Source organism: Peromyscus leucopus, chromosome 1 (assembly GCF_004664715.2).
Source record: "Peromyscus leucopus breed LL Stock chromosome 1, UCI_PerLeu_2.1, whole genome shotgun sequence".
Lineage (NCBI taxonomy): Eukaryota > Metazoa > Chordata > Mammalia > Rodentia > Cricetidae > Peromyscus > Peromyscus leucopus.
In genome coordinates, this window is record NC_051063.1 from 97,363,966 (window position 1) to 97,390,136 (window position 26,171).

Consider the following 26,171-nt stretch of genomic DNA (forward strand, 5'->3'; position numbering starts at 1 on the left):
TTCATGGAGCAGTTACATCTTTTATTCATTCATTATTCTGCAAAAGGTTTGGGCTCTTGGGGCCATTTCATCAGAGCTGTGGGTCATTCCTTTCTGCCAAAGATTTACTCAGATGGTATATGGTGTTGGTGGTGGGGATTTCTCTTCACTGCCTGTGGTCCCAGCCTGGACTTGGCAAAGACAGATAGACAGCTGCAAGTATACAAAGCAAGCCTTCTCATGTGACCAACCTGGAAAGGCAGAGACCTCAGCACATGACTGAGGCTGGCACTGCAGTCTCGCTTGTGACCTGGACTCAGCCAAATGGGACACACATGTGGGAAACACTTTGCAGATGTCCCTCTCAACTACCCTCTGCAATGCCCAGCATGCCTGCTGTGGCAAAGCTGCTGGTCTGCTACCTGGCTTCCATCCAGACTAGCGTATTTACCAAGGGCCTTCATGTGTTAGGGAATGTTTACAGTAAGCCCAACACAGATAATATTGGAAAGCTTTCGTGCTGGGGGGATATAGGCAAATATAACCCGATGAGGTTATTTGCTAAATATCACTTTTATTATATTTAAAGCAAGAAGAAAGAAGCAGGCAACAGAAAGACAAGATGAGGCTAGAGTTTTGTCCTTATGCTTGGGCTGGTTTTCTGGAGAAAGCTGACTTTGAAAGACCTACAAGAAGACCTTGTGCAGACATGAAAACTGCCTAAGGGGCAAACTAATTATTTTTAGGCTAAACTGGTGGACATAATGATTAAGGATAGGTGGGCAAAAGTGTATAATTGAGACTTCCTTCCTTGGATGATGGAATGACTATGATATTTGCAATCTTATCTAGCTCTTTCATTTTGTAGTTTCTCTGGCTTAGCAACTATAAAGATTTGTAAGCACCTACAAAGGTAAAAAGAGAATTAAACAATGTTAAAAGGCCTTGTAACTAGAAAGTAACATCCAACTATTATTGCTTTTATTTTGTTACTGTATCCACTTGGCTTAGCAAAGGGCAAGGCTAGAGGAAATAAAAATTAAGCATCAACAAGAAATAGTACTTCCTGAGTGTTATGGTCTCAATGTGAAATGTGCCGAATAGGCTCATGTGCTTGAAGATTTGGTTCCCAGCTGGGTGCAGGCCTTGAAGTGAGGCCTAACTTGAGGAGGTGAGTACTATAAGGGTAAGCCTTCAGGTTTCTTAGTGCAGCCCCACTTCTGGTCTGCTCCTTGCTTCTGGATTGCAGATGTAATATGAACAGCTGTCTCATGCCACTGCTACCACCATTTCACTACTACCGTGATGGACTATACCCATTTTTTTTTTTTTTTTTGGTAAGGTTTCACTCTGTAGCCTTGGTTAGCCTGGAACTTACAATGTAGATCAGGTTAATCTTTAACTCACAGAGATCCACCTGCCTCTGCTTCCTGAGTGCTGGGACTGAAGGCATGCAACACTGTGCCTGCTCCCCTTTAAAACTATATGCCAGCACAAACCTTTTCTCTCTTAAGTTGCTTGCTAGGTATTTGGTCATAGCAACAAGAAAATTAACTAATAAAGTTGGTCAATGAAAAAATATTTTTAAGCATTTGAAAAAGAGGACAGAGCCTGAGTGAAAGCCAAAGAAGAAATCAGTGAGTATCAGGGGTGGCAATATCCTAATTGCTGGAAGAGGAATAGAGTCAGAGAAAATGCTGGAATAAGGAAAGACTGGGACTAAGATCAGATGGAGGAGGCCTTAAGCCCCATCAGACTTGGATGAGGATGGGATATTGGTCAAAACTTTGGAACGATGGCCTCATCTATGTTCTTAAATGATACCTAAGGCAATGACGTTTGGGAAAGGAATAATATGTATTTAAACTTTTACATCCTATTTTTGTGTGCCTCTAGAGGGGTACTACACTGTAAAGGGGCTGTGACCTCAGTGTTCTGGAAAACCACTGCTCAAGCCACACAACCCCCCCCCTCCCAAGCTGCCATTCATTACTCCAGAGGCAGCCTTTTCTTTGTCTGGAGTTTGTAAATGATCTGATTGCCATCATTCCAGGCATACAGCTGCTTATCTCTAGGGTTGTAATGGATCATGGAGTGACTTCTAGGCCTCCTGGGGAAGAACAAATTGGGCAGATGCTCTTCTCTAACAGTGCCCAGTGGATCATAGACACAGGTGATACGATGAGGGCCCTGGCCACCGGAACTGTAGACCACATAGAGGACCCCACACAGGAGGAATGAAGCCTCAGCATCCTGGCTTCTACACGGTGTGTCCCATGAATGCTCTACCCCCAAAGTGTCTGGCTCAATTTTCGTGAGAACCAAATGGCCTTGGATACCCGGTCCTGAGTGGATGGCCCAGAGCCCATGTTCATCCACAGCAAGGTCAATGTAAGTGGATAGGGAGTGTTGATAGATGGGTGCTCGGCCTGCCCCTCCTGGGAGAAGCATCCGATCCTCCACAGTCTTCTTCTGCAGATTGTATTTAATTATCTCATTAGAAGTTCCTTGATTGTGAAAAAATAGAAAGCTTTTGTAGATCACTTGCCCTGATCCCTGCCAGGAAAGTGGCAAGATTAGCTTCCGGGGGCCAGGTTTGCTGCTGTCTTCCATGAATGCCCGCAAGTTTGCAAATTCCCAAACTGTGTTGTGTCTAGATCCAATTAATAAATACACTTTTGCAGAGTTACCACCAGCATCTTTCATCCAAGAGCCATCTGGGTCCATGGTCTTCTTCACTATTTTCAGAGACTTTATACTCATCAGCATGTTGTCACAGCCTAGCCAGACAGGAGAAAAAGAACAGATTATTCACGAACACAGGCTGTCTTTCTAGAAGACTTGCCATACCTAAAGAACACTGCTTCCCTTCAGATCTAATACCAGTAGAGAATGTCCTCCCATCTCTGCTATGATACCATGGTCTATGACAGAAGAGTTTCACTCAGAAAATCCTAGAGCAAAAATGGAACACAGGCCTGAACTCTTTCGAAGAAATAAACACAGTTAGACATGAACTTTCTCCATTACCTGTCCCTTAATTGTAGAATTTTCGTAGAAGAAGCTGTGTTCTTTCTCCTTTCCATGAGTAATATAATCACTGTATTTTGATCACATTCTATCCTAGCTTCTAGATGCCTCAATCATCTCATAATTTGTAATTTTTTTCTTCATAACTAGCCCCTTAGTCTTAACTTATATTTATCTTGCTTATTACTATTTTTAAATCTCATGATCAGGCATGGTGTGTATGCTCAGCACTCTGGAGGCAGAGGCAGGCAGCTCTCTGTGTCTCTGAGACCAACTTAATCTATATAGCAGTTCCAGGCCAGCCAGGGCTACATAGTAAGATCCTGTCTTAATAATAAATAAATATCTACAACTAGTTAACCTCTGGATACTATGTTATCTTTCCCACCATGTCATCCTCAGCTTCTCCTACAGAACAGTCTACATTTTTCCTACTTACTTTCTCACCTCCTACTCTCACTGTACAACACACTCTGTTCTTGATAATGCTACCAGGGAGCTCCTAAAGGAAAATTCCTGCCACTCTTTTATGTGGGTCTGTTACTTCATCTTCTGTAGTATGACAGCATTGATCAGTTCCTCCTCCTTGAAGATGCCTTCTCCCCCATCTCTGTTTCTGTGTGGTTCTCCAGTTTTTCCTCTGACTGTGGCAGAGATCATGATCTGTGCTCCTCCAGTTCTATTGCAGTTCACTCTTTCTTACTGCATGTGAAACTACATTTCATAGTCTCCTTTGTGGTTAAGCTGCATGCACTTGTTTTTCTCTGGTGGGATATAGACAGGAGTGGTATAAGCTTCTTCCACCTGGCCTTTAAGTGTGTCATCTTCCAGATGACCTTAGCCCCTTGGAATCATCATTGTGACCACGTTCAAGAGGTTGGCACTACTAGTCATTTCAGGAAAAGTAGGTCATTAGTTCTAATTTGGGACTTTTTGGTAGATCTCTATAAATCTGGCCAAGAACCCATTGTTAGGGATCTCACAGACCACAGGGGTAAGTCAATTATTATTTTACTAATGGGTATAGATTCAAACTTCTCTCCAAACTGATATCTCTATACCCAACCATTAGTGCATCTCTCAGGCATCACCAGAGCAGTTTCTTAGTGCAGCAGAAGACAGTGAATTTACAACTTGTCAGTGTACAGAACGAAAGTGTCTGGAGAGTGCTCAGCCACGAATGATACATCTATATTATACTCCCTCCCCTCAAGGCTCAGGGACCACACAGAAGATGGTCCAGAAAGATTATAAGAGCCAGGGCTCAGGGAAGACTGGAAGGAAACCTTATCATCAGGACTAAACAAGACTACTGCACTCACTCTATCTGCATAAGATCAATCCAATCAATATTCCAGCTGTGGTGTGTGTGGCAGGGGGCTAGTGCTTGGGGTCATGAGCTACATCCCTAGCTAGAGAGCTATTGATTGTTGATGGTATCTAGGGGAAAGAATGCCAGTTTTCTTTATGGGTGTGGTTCCTAGTAGGTCATTCATGCTCCAGTGATGGCCCCATATCCATGAGCACATGGGCAGTACAAAATGGACTTGGTGGGTTATAATGATTTTTTAAAGGACATGAGGAGGTAGGTAGAGAGTGGGTCTTGGATTGAGCTGAGGAGTTTGGAGGAGTAGGAGTGAAAATAATAAAAATACATTGCATGCATGCATATATGAAGTTATCAGAGAATTAATTAATATATTATATTTAAATGTTTTTTTTGCAAAATTCAATAAAAATAGTCAGCTATATATCTTACCACCTACTCTTCTCCTGAAAACCATGAGTCATAATTTCTTGCCTAGATCACTACAAATGTTATATGATTTGTCTCCCTGATTTTACTTTTGCTTGCTCATCTACATGTCAAGTATACTTTCCACGGAGTCAGAGGGATCAGACATGTTAAACATTTTCTCCCTCTCCATCACACACAAGATAACATCCTAATTCCCTACCATGGCTTATAAGACTGTGCAATGTGGCCCTTGTTTATCATTAGTGAGCCATCTTCTGTGTATCACTGTGTTCTAACTACATAGTTTCTTTATGTTCTGTGAGCATGCCAAATTTCTTTTTTTTTGCCTCAGGAATCTTGCACTTAGAATCCTTCTACCTGGAACATTCTTTCTCTTGAACTTTGCACAATGGATTGGATCCCATTCGTTCGTCAAGTAACCTACCCCCCTGCATACCCTCAACTCACTATGTAGCACAGAATGGCTTCAAACTCACAAGTGGATTGCATGCCTGCACTACCATACCTGGCCAAGTCTTACTTCCAATATCATCTCCTTAATGGGCTTTTTCTTTCCTTGAGATCACTCAGTACACTGTTAATTGTTTTATCTGTTTCTTTACTAGCTTATTATCCACCTCCCTCATAAGACTCTCCAAAAACAGGGATCCATCTTCATATTTAGTATTGTACCCAAATACTTAATTCAATGCTTTGAGGATTCAGTAAATGGCAGTTGAGTGAAGAAAATAAAAATCTCAGATGTTTTGCTGGGATCTAAACAGACTAGCACTTTCTAGGTTCTGACTGCAAACCAATCTTAAGTAAATAATCATTCATAAAGCACTTCAAAGCTTTTAAGATACTTTAAAATCCATTATTTCATTAAAAAATGGACCCCACATTTTCTGAAGAAAACACATGGAATGGAGAACAGGCTTAGATGGACAGAGCCAAGTCCCAGGAAGTCAGTTCTTTAGGTAGAGAGACAGTGGTCTCACCTGGCTCATACTGTGCCGGAGGCCAGATTTGGAGGAGAACTGCCAAAGTCTCTCAACTACCAGGCGCTGCCATGTCCTCCTAACATGCTCCAGCAGCATGATGGTTTGCTTTCATGTGTCAACATTGTTGTGGGTGACCTAACTATAAAAAGCTAGACACTAGAAAAGGCATCCAGGGACTTTAAACATCTCAGGAGCACATGTACATCCTGCTGTATTGAGTGAGCTATTGCAGGATGAGGGAATGTGTGGAAGAAGTGGAAGAAGTGGAACAGCCACCCTGATTCCCAGGGTGCCATCTCTACTCTAACACAGTCAAATCTGGCTGAGCTGAAGCCACTGCTCGCTCTTCCCTGATCCTATGCTGATCAACGAGAAGTGGGTGAGACTTCAAGCTCTTAAATAAACGTAGAATGATTGTACAGGGGACGGGGATGAAAGTCCATGGGTTCCTTCAGATACCCATATGATATTCCATGTTAAAGAACAATTCTAAGCTGGGTGGTGGTGGCGCACGCCTTTAATCCCAGCACTTGGGAGGCAGAGCCAGGTGGATCTCTGTGAGTCTGAGGCCAGCCTGGGCTACAGAGTGAGTTCCAGGAAAGGTGCAAAGCTACACAGAGAAACCCTGTCTCGAAAAACCAAAAAAAAAAAAAAAAAGAACAAGTCCTTATTAAATATCTTATATCTTACAAATACATAGAATCCATTGTACTGCATAACTTTATAATAATTTATGTGATTCTCATAATAAGTAGCCATGACATATATTTTAATCACTAGTTAACAAGTGAAGAAAGTTAAGGCATGCATTAGTTTCTTGGAAAGGTCACACAGCTAGTCAGAGGTGAAGGGGTCTTCTGAACTCAGAGGTAGGAGCCAGGACACTCCCAGCCAGCCTCAGATGCAGGGTAGTGTGTGTGGTAGGTAGGAAGGGTTGGGAGCCATGTGTACTGGTGTGCCTAGAGAAAGACCAGTGGAGTGACAGGACATCTACTTCCAGCAGGTGGTCCCCACAGTGCCTGTCCTTCCTGCCAGGGAAGAATAGACTTGAAGCTAAGCTATGTAAGGACTGTGTCTTAGAATGAGGAACATGTGTTTCTTGTCTATAAGAAAACATTCTTGTGGGTTGCCTGCTTCATGACATCCAGGCCTGGGCTGCTACCAAGGGCCAGGTCTGTGGCTCTTGTTACCATTGAAGGCCATGCAGATGTTCAGGGTCTATGTGGACACCTGAGGCCATGTTGGTGTCTGAGGGGCTGCCGCCAGAGGGCATACAGATCTGAGTGACTTGTGATGCCACCCAGAGCCACGGTGAAGTCTGGGCTGGAGCTGCAGTCGAGGGCCATGTCTGGGTCTATGGCCATACCACTGCCAGGGTCTGTGTAGATGTCTGTGGCTTCTGTTACCATTGAAGATCATGTGGATGCCTGGGGGCTGGGTGCCACTTAAGTCCATGTTCTTGTTCGAGGTCCTTGCTGCCCTCAGGGCCTTGCTGATCTGAGTGACCTGTGCTACTACTAGGGCCATGGTGACAAATGGGCCCAAGCTACTGACGAAGGCAATGTCTGGGTCCCTGATCCTGCTGCAGCAGGGGTCTGTGTTGATGTCCGTTGCCCCTGTTACCACAGGGGTTGAAATGCAAAGGCCATTCTGGGCTTTTCCTGCCCCTCATAGGAGAGCTGTTCCCACAACTCAGGAGAGCTGGGTCCACCCTTAAGCACAGTTGTGGGAGAAAAGGCTCTGTTCCTTGCCTGAGGGGGATGGTCCCAGAGGCCAGACTGACCAACTCAGCTACCACCCAGGCACACATCCAGGGCTTTGAGTTGGTCTACCCCAACATCCACCCCATCTATGATGTGCTGGAGTGCCTAAAGAGACTGGTTCGGTGGAACCACAGCCACGGGACCTCCATGACTAGGGGCAACAGCAGGTTATCTGAGAGGAGTATTGATGAGGGTCCAGTAGTGATGGTGTATCAGAAGCCAGAGGCCTTGAACCAGACCAATGATTCATTACACAATGAATATGTGCAAGTAAATTTGTTTGTATAAAAGGGTTTACTGTGCAACACATCGCAGCTCTTAGTGCCACTAAGATGAATGAAGAGGTAATGGAGAGACAAGAAAGACAGAGGAGCAGAGGTGGGTTTTTTGTTGTGGTGGTTTGATTGTTTTTGTTTTGCTTTTATTATTGTTTTTGTTTTAATTAATATTTTTATTTTTATTTTATTTTATTATTTTTTAAATTTTTCCTTTGAAGAGATGCTACAAGGGTGAAGGGCAGATACGGAGGGACTGGGAGGTGAATGGGATTGGAGTGCATGATGTGAAATTCCCGAAGAATCAATAAAAATTTACATTCAAAGAAAAGAAAAATGAAAACATCCTTTTGTAACACAGAAGAGCAGGGATTAGGGATGTGGGTATGTAGGTAGGGTACCTGCCTAGTACACATGAAGCCCTAGGTTGGATCCCCAGTACTGCAGAAAACTGGGCATAGTAGCCTGTAATACTAGAGGTAGAATCAGGAAAATTAGTTCAAAATCATCTTGAGCTCTACAGCAATTTGGATGCCAGTCTGGACTACATGAGACCCTAGCTCCAAAAATGCAAATAAAATAAAAAACAGAAGAGAGAGTGTTATGGAGGGGCAGGCTTATAATCCCAGCACTTGGGAGGCAGACCCAGGAAGGTTACAAGTTTGAAGCCAGCTTGGCCTACATAGTAAATTAGAGGTCCATCTGTGCTACATTATGAGTCCCAGAATAGCCTGTGTTATATAATGAACATATATAGGATGGAGCTTGGGACTGGGTATTAGAGACTTGGGGGCTCTGGAATCCAGTCTTTGAACTTCCTTTTGTCAATCCAGCCTTTGTTGTGCCAGCCCTAAAGCTATGAGTTTAGGATAGGTGTGCTCTATCTTTTTATCAGGGATAATCTTCTAAAGTTATCTAAGTTTCTCTAGAAATTAGTGAGCATACATTTTCAGTGTCCCAGTAAAAGAATAAATTAAAATTTCCTGCTGTTTTTTTTTGGGGGGGGGGACAGATACTTAACAGGAGGAAAGAGTTAAGGAAAGATTGGAAATAATAAATTAAAAAAAAAAACTTGAGTCCAACTAAGATGCAAATTACTCAACAGAGAAAATGTTATGTAAAGTTTCCATGTACAAACCAAGACATTGAAATGTGTGGTTCCCCCACAGGCAAAATTTCAGACAAGCTATTAGTGTAGAATTTAGCCTAAGGCCTCTCAAGGAATTCATATACAAATATCACTTATTTGAATCTCTTAAAATACTTTCCTTCTTATTAATAACACTTGCTGGACTTGTTCCTCTACTGTGACTCATTCTGATTATTAGAGACTTTGGTTCATCTCTGGTAGAAAAGTGGCTGGGGGTGGGGACTAGGGGGTGGGGTGATGGACACAGGGAAGTTAGGCACTGGGTTTATAAGTGTAGTACAGATTCAAGATACCAAAGAGTGGCAGGCAGGGATTCAAGGGCAGTTAGAAAGAGAGGAATTGATTAGTTAGATTGGGGTAGCCAGGTGATGATGATAAACCAGGACTCAAGAAGGGAGACAGATACATGAGACACTGGCAGAAAAAGACTAGTAAGTTTCCTTGGTAAGAGTCCATTAAAAAGAAAATTCTTCTAAAGTCATGAGCATTTTCCGCCACATTATGAAATTTTGTTATAAATCTTCACTTTTTAATGCCTTACTCTTGCCCCAGTTAATGAATGGTTCCATCTGTGTAGCCCTCTTTCAGTATGGGTAATATGGTAGTTTGATTGAGAATGGCCCCATCAGGTTCACATGTTTGAGTATTTGGTCCCCAGTTGGTGGAACTGCTTGGGAAGAATTAGGAGATGTGCTCTTGTTGGAGGAGCTGTGTCACTAGGCTTTGAGGTTTCAAGAGCCCGTGCCATTCCCAGTTAGCTCTCTCTCTCTCTCTCTCTCTCTCTCTCTCTCTCTCTCTCTCTCTCTCTCTCTCTCTCTCTCTCTCCCTCTCTCTGCCTCCTGTTTGTGGATCAGATGTGATCTTTCAGCTACTGCCTGCCTGCTGCCATGCTACCCACCATGATGGTAATTGACTCACCTTCTAAAACTGTAAATGCCAATAAACTTTTTCTTCTAAAGCAGTGGTTCTCAACCTTCCTAATGCTGCCACCCTTTAATACAGTTCCTCATGTTGTACAGACCCCAACCACAAACTTATTTCATTGCTACATCATAATTGTAATTTTGTTACTGTTATGAATGGTAATGTAAATATCTGATATGCAGGATATCTGACCTGTGACCCCTGTGAAAGAGTCATTCAACCCCCCAAAGGTTGAGAACCACTATTCTATAGGTTGCTGTGGCCATAGTGTCTGTTGGCAGCAATAGAAAAGTGCTAAGGCAGGCATTACACTGGACTAGATAGTTCCTTGCAAGGAGTCTCCTCCTCCTCCAACACCTCCTCTTATTCCTTGTCCACCTTTTCTTCTTTCTCTTTCTGTTTCTCACCTTCTTCTTCCTTTTTTCCTCCCCAGTGCCTAGGACACAATCTGTACCCATCTCACTATCCAGACTCTTTCTGCTTATGCTCGACACTCAGGAACTAGTGTAAACAGTTAGGTTCAGACAGTGCAGTTGTTTGTCACTGCCCAAACTTGTGATCTTAATTTCTACTCTGCTAATTTAGAAAGCAAATAGATTAGCAAGGGCTATCTCACTGTCTGGGTGCTTCAGTGGATGGATGGCAGGAAAACAGAAACGCTGCCTTGTATGGGATGTTCCTTAGTGATCCACACTGATTTAGTGTTGCTAGAGAGCTATGTATCTTATATTAGGGCTTAATCAGGGCCTAGCATACAATAACATTGTACATGTTGATCTTGATGACCACACAGAACCTCTCATTAAACACTTACTGCAGGCATTTCTAGGTTCCTACATTTTCAGTTGCTAAATTTAGAATATTCTAAGGTACCTAGAACCAAGCCTAGTCAGCTGTATTGGTGATTAGCAATAGCATATGAGGAAGGAAACAGATTTTATTTAGGTGTATGTCATTCACCAGCAACAAGCAGAGAACACCAGGAGAATTCCTGAATGCCAGGAAGATGTCTAAGCTTTGAGTGAGAGTCCAGCCAGCTTCCACCTTGGGGTTCCTATAGCTGTACCCCAACATGGGCAAACTTTCTTCTGACACAGTATTCTAAAAGAAGCCATCTCTCCATAACCTCCTTGTCATAATAGATTTTCTTCCCTTGAGTGTCTGTTGTGTTTTTATGATACATTACATACTCATCTGCAGACTTATTTGTTGTCATAGTCCCTTCAGTAAACAGGAAATGTGGTGAGATTCAAGACTTTGTCATGTCTGTTTCATTCATTACTTTGTGTTCTCCCTGGAAGAACATCTGGTACATACTACAGCCTCACTAACTTAATTATGAATGTGGCAAAGTCAGTATCTGTAACCAAATTCAGCATGCCCTCTTTGGAGCGTTGAATAAGTTTTAAGATGGCAAAGGAGTTTCTGTGACTGAATGAGAACTGCTGCTCAAGAGCATTGCGGCTAGAAAGTATTCATGTGAGGCAAAGCAGGGGATTGGCCTATCATCTGGGGGATTTCTGATCTGAAACAACTGCCACTTTACATCAGGTACCTGCCTATTGCAACATCTCAAGCATTCCAAGGTTATAATGGTGAACTCCTTGATTGGATCTGTTTCTCATTTGTAAGCCCCGTTTTCAATGTTTTGATTTAAAATCCTTTTAGGATATATTTACTCTATGTGTATGGGTGTTTTGCCTGTAAGTGTATATATGCACCGCATGTATGTCTTTGGAGGTCAGAAGAAGACATGGGATCCTCTGAAACTGGAGGTTACAGATGAATATGAGCCATCCTGTGGGTGCTGGAAACCAAGTCTGGGTCCTCTCCATGAGAAACAAGTGCTCTTAACTGCTGAGCCATCTCTCTAGCCCACGTCTGTTCATTTTTAAACAAGTTTCCTGGTAAACTAAAAAAAGGGTAGACATGTACTCCATTTTTAGCTGTGACACTGCCATTCTCTTACATTTTTGGATAGAAAACAAAGTCATCTACAGTCCTATAAAAGAAATATCACTTTCTCCTCTCCTCTCCATCTTGTCTCAATGTGTGGTCATCTAAGACATACTCATCTGAATCTGAACTCTAGTAGCATTCTTGCTGGTTCTGTTTCATTTCCTCAAACCCGTCAACCAACAGATTCTCTGTTCTCAGATATATGTTTGCATAACTAAAAACTGATCTTGATTGCTCCCTGCTTCTGTGAGCATCAAGACCAAAACCACAATATGGGATGCAACTAGAGTTTCTAGAGGAAGTATGCACCTTGGAGCCAGAATTGAAATTTGCTTTGGCCAAAAGAATGTGATGAAAATGGTGGGACAGTGGTGGCACACACCTTTAATCCCAGCACATTCAGGAGGCAGAGGCAGGCAGATCTCTGAGTTTAAGGCCAGCCTGGTCCATATTAGCAAGTTCCAGGAAAGCCAGGGATACACAGAGAAACCCTGCCTCAAAAACAAACAAACAAAAAACACAAAAACAAAACAACAACAAAAAAACCAACCACCACCACCAAGAATGTGGTAAAAGTGACCAAGCTAAGTCCCCTTCTGTCTTCTCTCTGAGACATCTGCATTCATCATAAGAATGAGCCTCCAGGAGAGCCAGATGGCATGTGGAGGACAACCAAGTCATCTCAAAAGAGATCCTCCTCAACAAGTCATTCCTCATCAACATGTCAAGAATGGGGGATGTTCAGGCGGTCAGTCCTGGCCCAGATCAATAGAATGTCCTCCCACCCTGCAGACTACTGAGAAATAGGAATTGGGTGTTGCTTTAACCCAAATTTTGGAGTGGTTTGGAGTTAAGTTAATGTGGCAACAGATAGCTGATATGGAATGAAGGTGTTCAGGAAGGAAGCTTCATGTCTGGGGTGGTATGGACCCCTGGGTAAAGCAGGAATGTGGGGGAAGATTCTCTAAGCCACAATGTTTTTATCTGAAAAAATTAAAAAAAAGTTATGATAGTATCTATAGAATCATAGTAACTAAAGAATGAGCACTGGACAACAGAAAAAAATGGCTTAGTGTGATCCCAAGCAAACAGTTGCCTCCAGTTTCTAATACAGTACTTCAGGTCTGAGCATACTGATCTCACATTCATCCTAGGCACTGTGATAGATGTTGGAAAAACAGCATTTGAAATGTGGGCATGCATGGATTATGCATTATGTTTTTAAAATAGCAGGTAAAATAAATAGCATAGAACATCAGGGATGGGTGGAAACAAAGCTGAGAAATACTAAACATTGCAGTGTTTGATTGCTGGCTTCTCATCTACCTTTACAATTAAGGAAAACAAAATAAATATAGTTTCAACAGTATTTGTAGTTTTTATTTCATCATCAGGTATTCCTTTGTAGAGAAAAAATAAGTATTTAAATAAAGCTATGGTAAGACAGAGCTATACAGGGCATTTTTGTTTGTCCTGGGTTTGCACTTGCCATTGGGGGAAAATGATGCTATTGGAATTCTAGTAAGATGATCATGGTGGCTGTACAAGTCGGAGTACTGGGGCAGGAGTAGATGGGGCAGCGAGGTGAGTGTTGGGGATGGGAGATGCTTGTAATCGTGGGGAGAGGAAGACAGAGCAGTACAGGTAGAATGAAGGCATTTGAGAAATAATGGGAAGAAAGCACTCCACTGAACTGATGAGAGGTCAATCGAGGGCCACAGAAGTGAGAAGGGGGCAAAGCAAGGATATTTTCTAGCTTAAAAGTCAGTGAAGAGGACCTGGAGTGGTTGCTGAGTTGGTAGAGTGCTTAGTAGCATGCACTAACTCAAGCACTGCATAAAACCAGACATGGTGATGCATGCCTGTCATCCCAGAAATCCACAGATAGATAGAGGTAGGAGGATTAGACATTCAAGGTCATCCTCAAACATGCAGTGAGCTCAAGATCATCCTAGCCTACATAAATAAGACCCTGTCTCAAAAAATAAAATAGTAAATTAAGAAAAAACAGGGAAATAAATTGATTTTTTCTTAACCAGGATGTAAGTAAATCAATCTTTTGTGAGATGGAATCATAGTCTTCATACTGTGACCCATATTGAGATCAGAAACTTCTAGCATGAACATCTACTCTTAGAGCAGAATGCTCTCAATTTATATCTCTCTGTGGTCACCCTTGACATTGCTTTGCTGGCTCTAGTCTTTACCTTCTATATGCTCCCAACCTCTCCTGTTGCTAGGCTGTTCTGTACCCTGTGTCCAGAGTGACCTTTCCCAATCCTCTGTCTGAGCTGTGGCACTCCCATACTTATCATTGCTCAGCTCAGCAGTGGGATGATGGGAGGGGCTGGCATGTGTGCAAGCCAGGGTTGGTTTGAATGTCATCCTGGACATTTCTTTAGTTGTGTGAGCTTAGGCAAATTGTTCTCCCACAGTCTTGTTCTCCCGATATATAAAATGAGGTGGTAGGGTAATGGTTATACCTAACTGGTGGGGTTGTTGTCAATGACATGACAATTGTCATTAAGGTACACACATCACTTGGAGACACCTAAAATGTATTATCAATAAATATTAGCTACCATTCTCATTCCTCCCATTTGCCCAGCTGGCAAATGGAAGATTGTTTAGCATGGGGAGCTCAGCTCAGCACTCCTTTGGATCCCCCCACTCCCACTTTCCATAGCATCCTGCTCTGACTGCATTCTAGAAAATGATTTGCTCCACATAGCCCACCAAGCATCTACCACTGTGCTGCTGCATGTGGCTGCATTTGCTGAGGATGCTCTTAACTCCAGTCTCCAGCTAAGGAGCTCTTTTCTATGATTAAAACTGAGCCTGAGGTTACTGTCTAGTTTTACAGTCCCATCACTCCTAGCATCAAGGCAACCTTGACCCTATGACCTAACATGTTTCTGTGACACCTCATACATGGTTCCATCAGAGCAGTCCTCACTCTGGACTGTTTCCTCTGTGTCTAGATTGCTTCTTTACTATAAGTAGTTTTGAGAACAAAAATTACAGTCAGTGTTCCATCTCTAATGCTAGTACAAGTCTAAAATGTATCTGGAATTTAGTCAGACATTTGCTGAACCTATGAACAAATGAGTGAGAGAGAATGAATGAATGTTCATACCAATTGGAACCAAAAGCTACCAGATGACATGTTTTGGGAACTTTTGGTCATATCCACAGTACCTAGAAATAGCCTCACAAGAAACAGGATTTTTAGATGAATGAACAAAAGAAATTCTATGTACATAGACTTTTCTGAACTTGTGGGCATTCACTCTCTAGGGAATATACAGGAGCAGCTAAACTGTGTTGCTGGCCTTGAGAATGCAGCAAAACTGAGTTGTTGCACACATGCACACACAAGCACCCTTATGATCTCCTACATTTCTGCCGGCAGACAGGCCTTGAGTCTCCTCCTATGTAGTTAACACATCTGTTACAAATTAGTTGTTGTTCTCTTAATGTTTTGCTCTACTCATCGAGAACCAATGGACCTTGAGAGTTGCCTCACAGACATGCTTTCTTTAGTTTTCAGTGAGTGAAGTGTTTGTTTAGTTATTTGTTTTGTTTGTAGTGGGTTTGAATATAGGCATGCAGCTGTCGACTTGAATGTATTCCAGAGGCATTCAGATATTCAGCAGACTTCTTGGAAACATGATCTAACAAAAGATATGCGTTATCTAACAGCAGCAGGGTGAAGGTTACATGAGGTCACTCCCATGCTTCCTTGCAATAAAAAGAGCTGGACTCGAGAAGGAAAATAAAATCTGTCATAATGGCTTGTTTTGACTGCCCTGAGAATTCTTCTTCAAAAGCTACTTAGAAGTTAAAAGGAGGTCAATACTTTTATCCACTCAAGAATGCAGCCTGTGGACTCTCAAAGGCTTCAGCTGGATAAATTCTCAATCTACGTGCCAGTGGTGCTGTGTGATAAACTGGCAATTACAACGAACAAAGTTTCATTTTAACAATGATCTTAGCGCCAAACATTGGAAATGACTTTAAAATCTGTCACTCGCTTCTATTATAAACCATATATGTGTGGGAAAGGGATGGGGATACAAAGTGGGGAGTTAAGAGTCTAAGAATTTCACTTAATCTCAACATTCCTCAGACTGGGGACCCATATTGACCTCATCTGTGAAAACACCTCAAAATAAAGGCTGAAGGCTTTAGAACAGCTCGATGGAGAATGGTTTAGCAAACATTTAGAACAGTCATCTTGGCTGTTCCTCAGGACATGCCTCTTAGTCGTTGCCTGAGAAATATCTGAAAGAAGATGATCATTCTATCATGCATTAGAATTTACTTGTATCTTGAGGTACAAAATGGAATTTTCTAAGGTGCCTGTACTGTCCATTCTCTAAAGCTTTCCCAAAGAAATGTTCTGAGACAGAAAGTCTGAAGGAAACCCTATAGCCTGAGCCCTCTCTGACCCATGATCCCAAGGGGTTTGCTTGCAGGAGGTGCTGACTTCAGAGTTTAGGATTTTAGTGAAAGCTGTTCCACTGGCATAGTCCTTGTAGCCCAAGGAGATGGGAATAGTGGGATCTTCTAGAAAGACATGTTCGGATAATTAGTAGCAAACTAAGACATGGTGGTAGGTGGAATTCCCAAATGGTCCCTGTGATGGCTAACTGTGACAGTCAACTTGATGGGATTTAGAATCAAAACGGAAGGCTGGAGAGATGACTCAGAAGTTAAGAGCACTGGCTGCTCAAGCAGAGGATCCAAGTTCTATTCCCAACCAACCCAGTGTTGTTGCATTCTCAAGGCCAGCAACACAGGACCTATATGTACATCCACCTGGAAGCTCACAGTCATCTGGAAACTCCAGTTCTGGGGGATCTGGCTGCCTTCTGACTTCCTCAGCATCAGGTGGTACACATTCATACATGCAAGGGAAGTACTCGTATACTTAAAATAAATAAACAGTAAAATAAAATAAATAGAATTGAAATGGAGACAAATTTCTAGGTATGTCTATAAGAACATTTCTAGATTGAGATCACTGAAATGGGAAGACTCACCCTTAAGAGGGCAGTACCATTCCATTGGCTGGGGTCCTGGACCGTATAAAAAGGAGAAAGCAACCACCAGGTGATATAGTTCAGGGGTAGAGTGATGAGATCCTAGGTTCAATCTAGCACTCCAAGAGATGGGAAGAGAGAGAAAGAGGAAAGGCAGTGGTAGAGAGAGAGAGAGATTGATTGATGATTGATTCGCTGCTCTCTACTTTCTGACTGATGACATAATATAACCAGCTACCTGCTGCTTCAGTCTTTGCCGTGATGGACGGTATCCCCGGAACTATAAAATAAACCCTTTCTTCCCAAAGTGGCTTTTGTCAGGTATTTTGTGGCAGCTGTGAGTCAAATAACTAATGCAGCTCCCAAGATCCCTGTCCTGTACAGACTTCACATAACTAACTCTGTCCCTGGAGCATGGACAGGGCCTGGGCATATGAGAGGGTGTACACTGTGATCACATGGCACTTTAAGACAAATGTTCAGGGATGCTGTCATTAATAAGGGTCCAAATCAGTTGACTCTGATTAATCTTAATCGAAAGGATGATAATGATAGAAAGACTTAATGTGATCAGATAAAGAACTTCTTAAAAGAGGTGTGGAGCACCTCTTGCAGAAAAAAATTGTCTTTTCAGTACCATACTGTGAGCTGCCTACAGAACCAGAGCCTCAGGAAGCCCATGGCCTTGGTCATACAGTTAGAAGAAGCCATGTGTGAACTCTGTAATAATGGACTCATACTGTTTTCAGCTGCTGAATTTATGATGATCTGTTCTACAGAGTTAGAAAACTGATCTGGCACAGTATCTACCAGAAGAGTAAAGCAAAAACCACTACCACCACCACCACCACCACCACCACCACCACCACCACCACCACCACAATAAAATAAGGTCAAGCACATTATAAAATATGTGCAGGACAGGGAACTAAGCTAGCATTCTAAGTCTAGCTTTGCCTGAAAATAATATATCATATGCTGGTTAGTTTCTGTCAACTTGACACAAATTAGAGTTACCAGAGAAGAGGGACCCTCTGTTGAGTGATCAACTCCTTTTGATTGGCCCATGGGCCAGTCAATGGGGGCATTTTTTGATTGATGGTTGATGTGGGAGGGCCCAGCCCACTGTGGGTGGTGCCACCCCTGGCCAGGTGGTCTTGGGCTGTATAAGAAAGCAGACTAATCAAGCCATGAGGAAAAAGACAGTAAGCAGTGTTCCTCTATGATTCCTGCCTCTGCTCCTACTTGAGTTCCTGCCCTGACTTATCTTAGTAGTTGACTGTATCGGGATGTGTAAGCCAAATAAACTCTTTCCTCCCAAACTTGCTTTTGGTTAGTGTGTGTGTGTGTGTGTGTGTGTGTGTGTGTGTGTGTGTGTGTGTGTGTGTTTTATCACAGCAATAGAATAGCAGACCAGAACAGGCCAGGTCAGGAGACCACTAATCACATGGCTGTGATTGTATTTAGAGTCACATGTCCATTATCTGTTCTTCAGAGTCTCTACCACCCATTTCTCTTCTAGGAATAATTTTTCTGGCCTTCTTCCTCTATGCTAGGTCCCTGTTGTACACCCCATGAACACAGAGAAGATGATGCCAGGATATTTATTCATGGTCTGGTAGAAGAATAAGATGCACGTAAATAAAATATGTGTGGTTGAGTGTGTTAAATGCTCACATGTTTGTCTGTATGCACATGATAATATATATTTCTTTATTTAAGTTATAACTATACATGTATACTTTGGGAGGAACAGCAGTTGATATTGGTTCAAGTCACTTTTCAAAAGGCTTTTTCTATATAAAAGGATTGAAGAGTAGAGTGGACATTTTTGCTGCTGCTAACAAATGGTGAAGAATTATGAAAAATACTATACAGTGAAGTAATGTAATCTATGCTGAGTTGTGCGAAGGTGTGTGTGACCATAATGGGGATCTAGGAAGCAAGAGAAACAGTAAAGAAACTAGCACAGGGTGCAGACTTGTCCATCTAACAGTGAAAGACAATGAGGGTTGGCTCAATTTTAAATAGCTATCGTTGAATCTGAGCTCCAGAAGTGACAGACATGTGAGTGGCAATCTCCAGTGCCTGCAGAGTGGGACAGAGGATGGAGTTGACAAAGCATGAACTCCAGTGTCGGGAACTCCGCTGCACTCTAGCTAGAATGGGGAAGGGTTCACCTCAAGGTCTGCAGGTCTGAGAGTACCCCAGGAATAGGAAAAGCTCAGGAACACAGCTCTACCATTTGGGCTTGGTGGCCTGCCTGCAGCCCTCTGGGAAAGTTCAGGCACATTCTAGCTCAGACAATTTTAGCACTTCATTCCCCTCATCACTTCCTTACTGGAGATATGAATCAGACTCAAGTTCTGTACATGCTGGGCAATCACCCTACCACTGAGCTACATTCCCATCCCTCTACCATGTATGAAAAGTCCCTGTATTCACCCTGCAAGGATGATTCTAGCTTATTTCCCCTTTGTATTCTCATACTCATTGTTACTCAAAGACACGCTCTCTCAGAGGGGCAAGTTCACTGCAGGACAAGGCCAAAGCTGAAAGGATCTCTCACTTGACCAACTAGATCAACTGATTCATATGGTAGGAAAGGCAGCCTGCTCTTTCTTCAGACTCAGGACTATGATGTTCTTTTTTCTATCATACTCTAAATAAGCTGTACTGGCATTCACTCCATCCACTCACTTATTTATTTACTTACTTCTTTACTGACAATTATTTGTTTGAACAAAGATCCTATTTTACACCCTGCAGTGGAATGTTTAAGCTCTCATGGAGCTGGCACAGATGGAGGAGAATATGAGCAGTGAGCCAATAAATGAATGAGAAAACTTTGAAGTTTTATGTTGTTACAGTTTGAATGTGCCTTCCTCAAAGAGCATATATTGGAGGCTTAGTCTTTAAAGTCATATGTTCATATTACTTGGAGGTAGAGCCTTTGGGAGGTAATTAGGATTAGACGATGTCATGAAAATCAAGGGTAGCATCTTTTATGATTGTATTAGTGGATCTTTAAGAAAAACACAGAACAGAACAGGGTTGGGGAGATAGTTCAGTAGAAGTGCTTGCCTTGCAAACATGAAGACCTGAATTTCATTCCCAGAATCTACATGAAAAATAAACAAACCCCCCAGTGTTAGGGTACATCATGCAATCCCAGTGCTGTGGAGGTAGAGGCAAGAGGACGCTTGGAACTCAATAGTCAACCAGTCTAGCTTAATAAGTAAACCCCAGGTCTCAATGAGAGACCTCATCTAAGAAACAAACAAACCCAAGATGAATGACATCTGAAGAATGCCCTAAGTTGACCTCTAGGTTCCATATGTGTACACACACAACCCTCCCTTCCTTATGCACTCACATGGGCGCGCGCGCACGCGCACACACACACACACACACACACACACACACACACACACTAAATAAATAAAAGGGGCTTCTGAGCTAGCTTGCAATGCATTTTGCCATGTCGTAATGCAGCAAGATGACTCTCCCCTGATGCCAAGTAGATACCTACATCATGTTCTTAGACTTCCCAGCCTCTAGAAAACTTTCAATAAACTAAGTAAATTTCTATTCTTTACAAATTACCTTGTATGATTCAGTTATAGCAACAGTAAACAAATAAAGATGTAAGTGCTTGGAAAAAATTTGTCAAGTCACACATGCTTCCAAACTACTCTTGGGTTTTCTATCTTAACAGATTTCATACCAATCAGTTAATGACCTAAGTCCCAAACCTTGGAAGTATCCTGGATTCATGTCTCTAATTTATCCTATACTTTCAACTATCAGTTACCAAACCATGTGGATTTCAACTCTGAATAGCTTTCAAATCTACCAGCTCTTTTCTATCCCATAATACTTCATGCTGAGTCATTATTTGTTTAAATTACTTCAGTATTCCTGACAAGTGTCCCCTCTCCCGTCATAGTCTCTTCCTTTATATCATTTCCTTGTTTAGAATAATTGAGCAGTTTCTCTAGTCATTTTCAGTCTCCTTAGCACAGACCACATGATATTTCAGCATCTGCATCTAGTACCTGGGATAGTATATCTGCTACTATTTATCAATAATTATCAATAATTGTCAGTAAATAAGTGAACAAATAAATGGATGGGTAATTATCGGCACCAGCATAGGGCTTGATTAGAACTCTTCAGCTTCATTTCTCTATAGTCTCCTGCCCTACATAGTTTTTTCTCAGCCAGATTTGCAGATAGACATGTCTTTATAGCTTGTGCTATCCCTGAAGTGTCCTTAATGTTCACTTCACTTAGAGAGACCTTCTCCGTTTATTTTTTATTGAGACAAGGTCTCATGTAGGTTCAGCTGGCCTTAAACTTACTATGTAACTGAGGCTATCCTTAAACTGCTGATCCTGTTTCCACCTCATGCTGGAGATGGGACCCAGGGTTTCCTGCATGCTAGGCAGGTACTCTACCAACTGAGCTACATCCTCAGGCCCAAGACCCTTTTTATGACCCATAATTTCTTAAAACAATTATATTGAGAAGGTACGTAAAGCCCTAAAAACAAAGATGACCCTGATTATGTCTTATATAAACTTGCTGAAGTTCCCCAAATTTGGAATAGTCTCCCTATTTGCAGTGAAGTCTTTCCAGAATACAAAATACAGGTGGGGGGGGGGCTTGTTTTTCTTACTGTTTTAATAAAATGGACACATGCACAGAAAAATCTTCTCAGCTGTGATGCTTATCATTCTATGAGCTACTAGATACTATTATTGACAGCCTAGAACTGATACTGATGGGTCACAAGACTGGGGACAAATTTCTGAAAGCCACCATCCCAAATAGCACACAATAGCAATATAATGTAGTACTCAGTCCTGAGGTTTGATTGTCACAGTTTCTAGTTTCAAACTGTTGCTTGTTACACTGGCAGCAGGTCTCTGTTCCTAGGGTCCTTGATGTAGCCCACACCAGCCTGCTACTCTCCCTAGAAGGATCTGGGACCACATGTCTCCATTAAACCAATGTCTACCTCTCAGACTGTAGACCTGGCCTTCCATGATGTCTTTAGAAACTCTCTGAGGAAAGAAAGCCATTTCCTTGCAGTGGGATTCTATTGGGATGTAAGACCCCTGCCAAATTGCTCACACCTGTACACACAAGAATGCCCCCCAGTTCTCACTCATCACCACTGATCACACTTCCTAACTGCACAGAGTCTTCATCTCTCCAAGTGTGTCAGGCCCAGAAGGGGTGGTAGAAGAATCCCTTACTTGCGTTCAACAGAGCTCGGATCTTCTTTTCTTCTTCTGCTTCTTGAAGTACCTTTTCAGCCAGTGTCTTCTCCTCTGATTCGATGCATATGTCAGCTTCCCGGAGGTATTGCAGGTAGTCGATCTCCCGCTGGGCACGCTCCACTCTTAGTGCCAGGTTGTCGACTGCACTCTTATATTCACTTGTGTGGGTCTGACACTTCCCCAGCATAATGGAGATGTTTTTTGAGAATTCCTGGAAGTCTTGAATGTATGCCCTTGTTGTTTGGGTACATTTTTCCAGCCCTTTCTTCAGACAGGAGATAAATTACCAAAGTTACCAAATTACTGCAAATTATTTCAATTATTCACATAATACAAATAGCTATCATTCATAGAAAAAGATTATTAGAAAAGTATAATCAAAAGGAGCAAATAATCCATAATCCTAAATTCATAGGTACTACTGACATTTAGTATACTAGTTTTTAAATTTTCCAATTTAAAATGTATTTCATGATGCATATAAATATATATTTGCACATAATTTTACTAAATATCTGTTTATTTTAACTTGCTGATATATTGTTATCATTTAAATATCATTCTTAAATTATTATGATTATGTTATATTATTATATATTATCATATCATTATAGTACACACTATAATTTTATTGTGTTGATCATGTTTTTCTTATTAACAAGTGAAACTCCTATATAATTGTTGTACATGTGATATTTTGATGTAGAATGATTAAATCAAGCAAGTTAAGACATATATATTTACTTTTGAGGTAGTAAAAAATCTATTCTCTCAATATCTAGGTATGCAGTGTATTGCTATTTTCTATAGTAATGACAGGTACAATAGATCTCTTAGACACGTTCTTTCGTGTGTGTGTGTGTGTGTGTGTGTGTGTGTGTGTGTGTGTGTATCTGTGTGTCTATGTGCATATGCAGGTGTACACGTGGAGGCCACAAAGCAACATCAGCTGCCTTTCACAATTGTTTGAACCCCTTATGCTTTGAGGCCGTGTCTCTCATTGAATCTGAAGCTCATTAACTGTCTAGCCTGCCTAGCCAGCAAGCCCCGGAGAACTGCCTGCCTCTGCCTCCACAGCACTGGGCTTACAGATGGACATCACCACACCTTCCTTTTCATGTGGGAGCTGGGGATTTGAATTCAGGTCCTCATGCTTAGGAAGCACACTGTACTGACTGAGTCATCTCCCTACCACCAGAACTTATTCTAATGGAAACTTTATATTCTTTAATCAGTATCTCCTTACTCCTCAGGCTTCTCTGTTTTTATGAGTTCAACTTTTTCAGATTAAATGTATACTGAAATCTTTCATTTAGTGTTTATCTTCTCATGGCTGGCTTATTTCACTCAGTAGAAGATCTTGCAAGTCCATCTACAGTGTCATATATAAGCTTCATTTCAAAGGATGAACAACAATGTATTGTGTAGATACGCATTTTCTTTACCCATATGTAACATAATTTTAATAAAATGCAAGCTTTTTATTAAGTTGAAATCCCATTGTTTGTTCTATTAAACACCTTTAAAGAAACATTTAGTTTTCCGTTTTTTCCCCACTCAATGTTAAGGAAAAAAACTATGTATTTACATTTTTATGTCCTCAGTTATTTTATTAGGCCTGATTCCCAGAAATAAGTTCCATTCCTTTATATCTGGCACAAGTTAAGGATATAGTAATACTCAATGAATACTTGGTGAATGGAAAAATACATGAATGGAAATGGGGTTGCTAGGCCACAGAGTTGGTAGTTAAAGCTCACTTGGTGACATTGACTAAGGCCCTCTTCACACATGTAAAACTTTTTGCTCCAAACATAATTGTGTAGGGCACCTTCACTTGGAAGAGAAAGAGATAGAGTCATGAAAAGCAGCAGCAGCAGCAGACAGAGACAGAGATGGATAGAGAGAAATAGAGAGATACAGAGACAGAAAGACAGACATTGAGAAATAGAGAGAGACACAGACACAGACACACACACACACACACACACACACACACACACACAGAGATTGAAATAGAAACAGGGAGACAATTGAATATTAATAATTCTCAAGTATCTATTTTCCCTTTTCCTACTCTCCCACATGACCCTCTCAGGACAGGCCCTGCATCCCTGAGTTGTCAAGCCTCTGTCTTGACAGTGCCTGCCACCTGGGACTGGCTTCACCTCCAGGTTAGAACCTAGTGGTCAGAAAAGGACATATTTTTATTTTCTACAGAACATATCTAAGCATCTACAGAGCATATCCGATTTTCCAAATCCACCTCCAGGGCTGTGAATGTCTTACTTTGTGCGTTATTCCCTTGTCTGTAGACAAACTCTCACAGTACAGAAGGACAATGCATACCTAGGAATTTAACTGTTGCTGAAGCCTAAGCAAATTTTTGGCATTTTAAGCAGATGAGGTTGGCAGTGTGTCCATGATGGAAGCAGAAGAGCAGTTAGAGGCCTGGGACCTGGGAATGCTTCACACGGCTTCCAGGCCCCCACCTGCTCACTGGCCAATGTGAGGAAATGTGTTTAGATTGCTCTGTGGACTTACTTTACTGAGATTATAACTAGGCGGTACCATCATTTGGATTTATAGATTTTTTTTTTTTAGGAAAACATAGAAAATATATATTTGAGATAAGAGTGTCCTTGAAAGAACATGCATAACATGCCAATTTAACTTGTGCAAGAGCCAGGCATTTTAAAGTGGAAGGTTATATTTGTCCCCAAGAATATGGCTAGCCTATAAAAATATGGAATTTTGTTCATTTGTTTTTGTTTTGAGATAGGGTCCTACATAGTCAAAACTGGCCTCAAACTTTCTATGTAGCCAAAGATGACTCTGAACTCCTGGGTCCTTCTGCCTCCACCTCCCGAATGCTGAGATTACAGGTACATGCCAACACCTGGCTTACTCCGTGCTAGGCATTGAATCCAGGGCCAGCCCTAGTGTTAGGCTAGCACTCCACCTACTGAGCCACATTCCCAACCACAGGTCTTTGCCTGTTCTAATGAGGTGGAAGCTCAAGTGCGTCCCCTTTGTTTAACATTGCGGAAAAAAAACTCATTTCTAAGCCTTAGTCCAGCTACGATTAAAAAGTAAAAATTCACAATGAGCTTCTGTGTATACTACCGAATTTTATAGTCACACTTAACAGTTTACCATAAAAAGGGAAGAAAAAAAAAAGCTGGAATCAGTTAGCATCCTAATACAATAAAAAGATGAAGAAAATGTGACCACAGCTGTGATTTCATACTTTGAAGACCTGAACGGTTAGGTTTTAAAATGTTCAACAACCTGGAAATTACTCAGTGGACCAGGCCGTGTTCTGAGTATGGATTAATGACCAAAGTAAAACACCTCCAATTTCTCAAAGTTGAAATCTCTTCATTAAAATTTTCAGAATATCATTTGAAGTTAAGTTCTATCTCTATGTCCATTTTATAGGTGAGAAAAACTGCCAGGCAAGTGTAGAATGAAGCCTTGCTCAAAGTCTAGTGATAGAGTGGTCTGGACTAGAAGTGGCATCCTCAACTGCTAGGCTACGCACATCTGTAATGGAAATCATAGCGATGATTCATTCTGTATCTGGAAGACATGCATCCTAGCTGACAGGAAAGTGCGGGTACAATAGAGTGACTTCCAAGAGACATTCTCCCAGTGAGGGAACACACGTCACCTACCTCCAAGACTTGAAGCGCTGGTAGATGTAATGTACCATAGCTGGGTCCTGGGCATGTTGTGGTGGGGGCAGAAATGCTGTGAGGAAGAGAACCAGTGAACAAGCTCTCCGAAGAGTCATCATCATCCTGTACACTCCCCAGTAGCAGAATTTCTTACACTTTGTTTCTCTAAAGAGACTTAAGGGTCCAGGTAGTGTGATCTCTGGTTCTCTGTCTGCCGCTGTGGCAATTCCTTGAAAAACAACGCTTTGCACAGCCAGAAGAACAAAGTCCGCTTGTTATTCTACCCAGTGTATGATCTCAGTTTCAAGCTGGTGATCAAGTCCAGCTGTTGGCAAG

At 41.8% G+C, this 26,171-nt stretch overlaps 1 protein-coding gene across 1 annotated transcript; it reads right to left on the bottom strand.

Moving 5' to 3' along the window:
• Olfml1 (olfactomedin like 1) lies at nt 1-26,171 on the bottom strand. The gene is made up of 4 exons (XM_028859865.2): nt 25,842-26,171; nt 22,582-22,591; nt 22,132-22,420; nt 1-2,759 (listed from the first exon to the last, which is right to left on the bottom strand). The coding sequence occupies exons 1-4, from the start codon at nt 25,955-25,957 to the stop codon at nt 1,969-1,971; spliced, it is 1,206 nt and encodes a 401-aa protein (XP_028715698.1). The 5' UTR covers nt 25,958-26,171; the 3' UTR covers nt 1-1,968.

What these genes read in the sequence shown, in the direction of transcription:
- Olfml1 (XM_028859865.2), bottom strand. Translation starts at nt 25,957, where the DNA reads ATGATGATGACTCTTCGGAGAGCTTGTTCACTGGTTCTCTTCCTCACA. An exon ending in CCGAGCTCTGTTGAACGCAA is followed by an intron (nt 2,760 to 22,131) that starts GTAAGGGATTCT and finishes CTGTCTGGCTAG; the next exon opens with GCTGTGACAACATGCTGATG.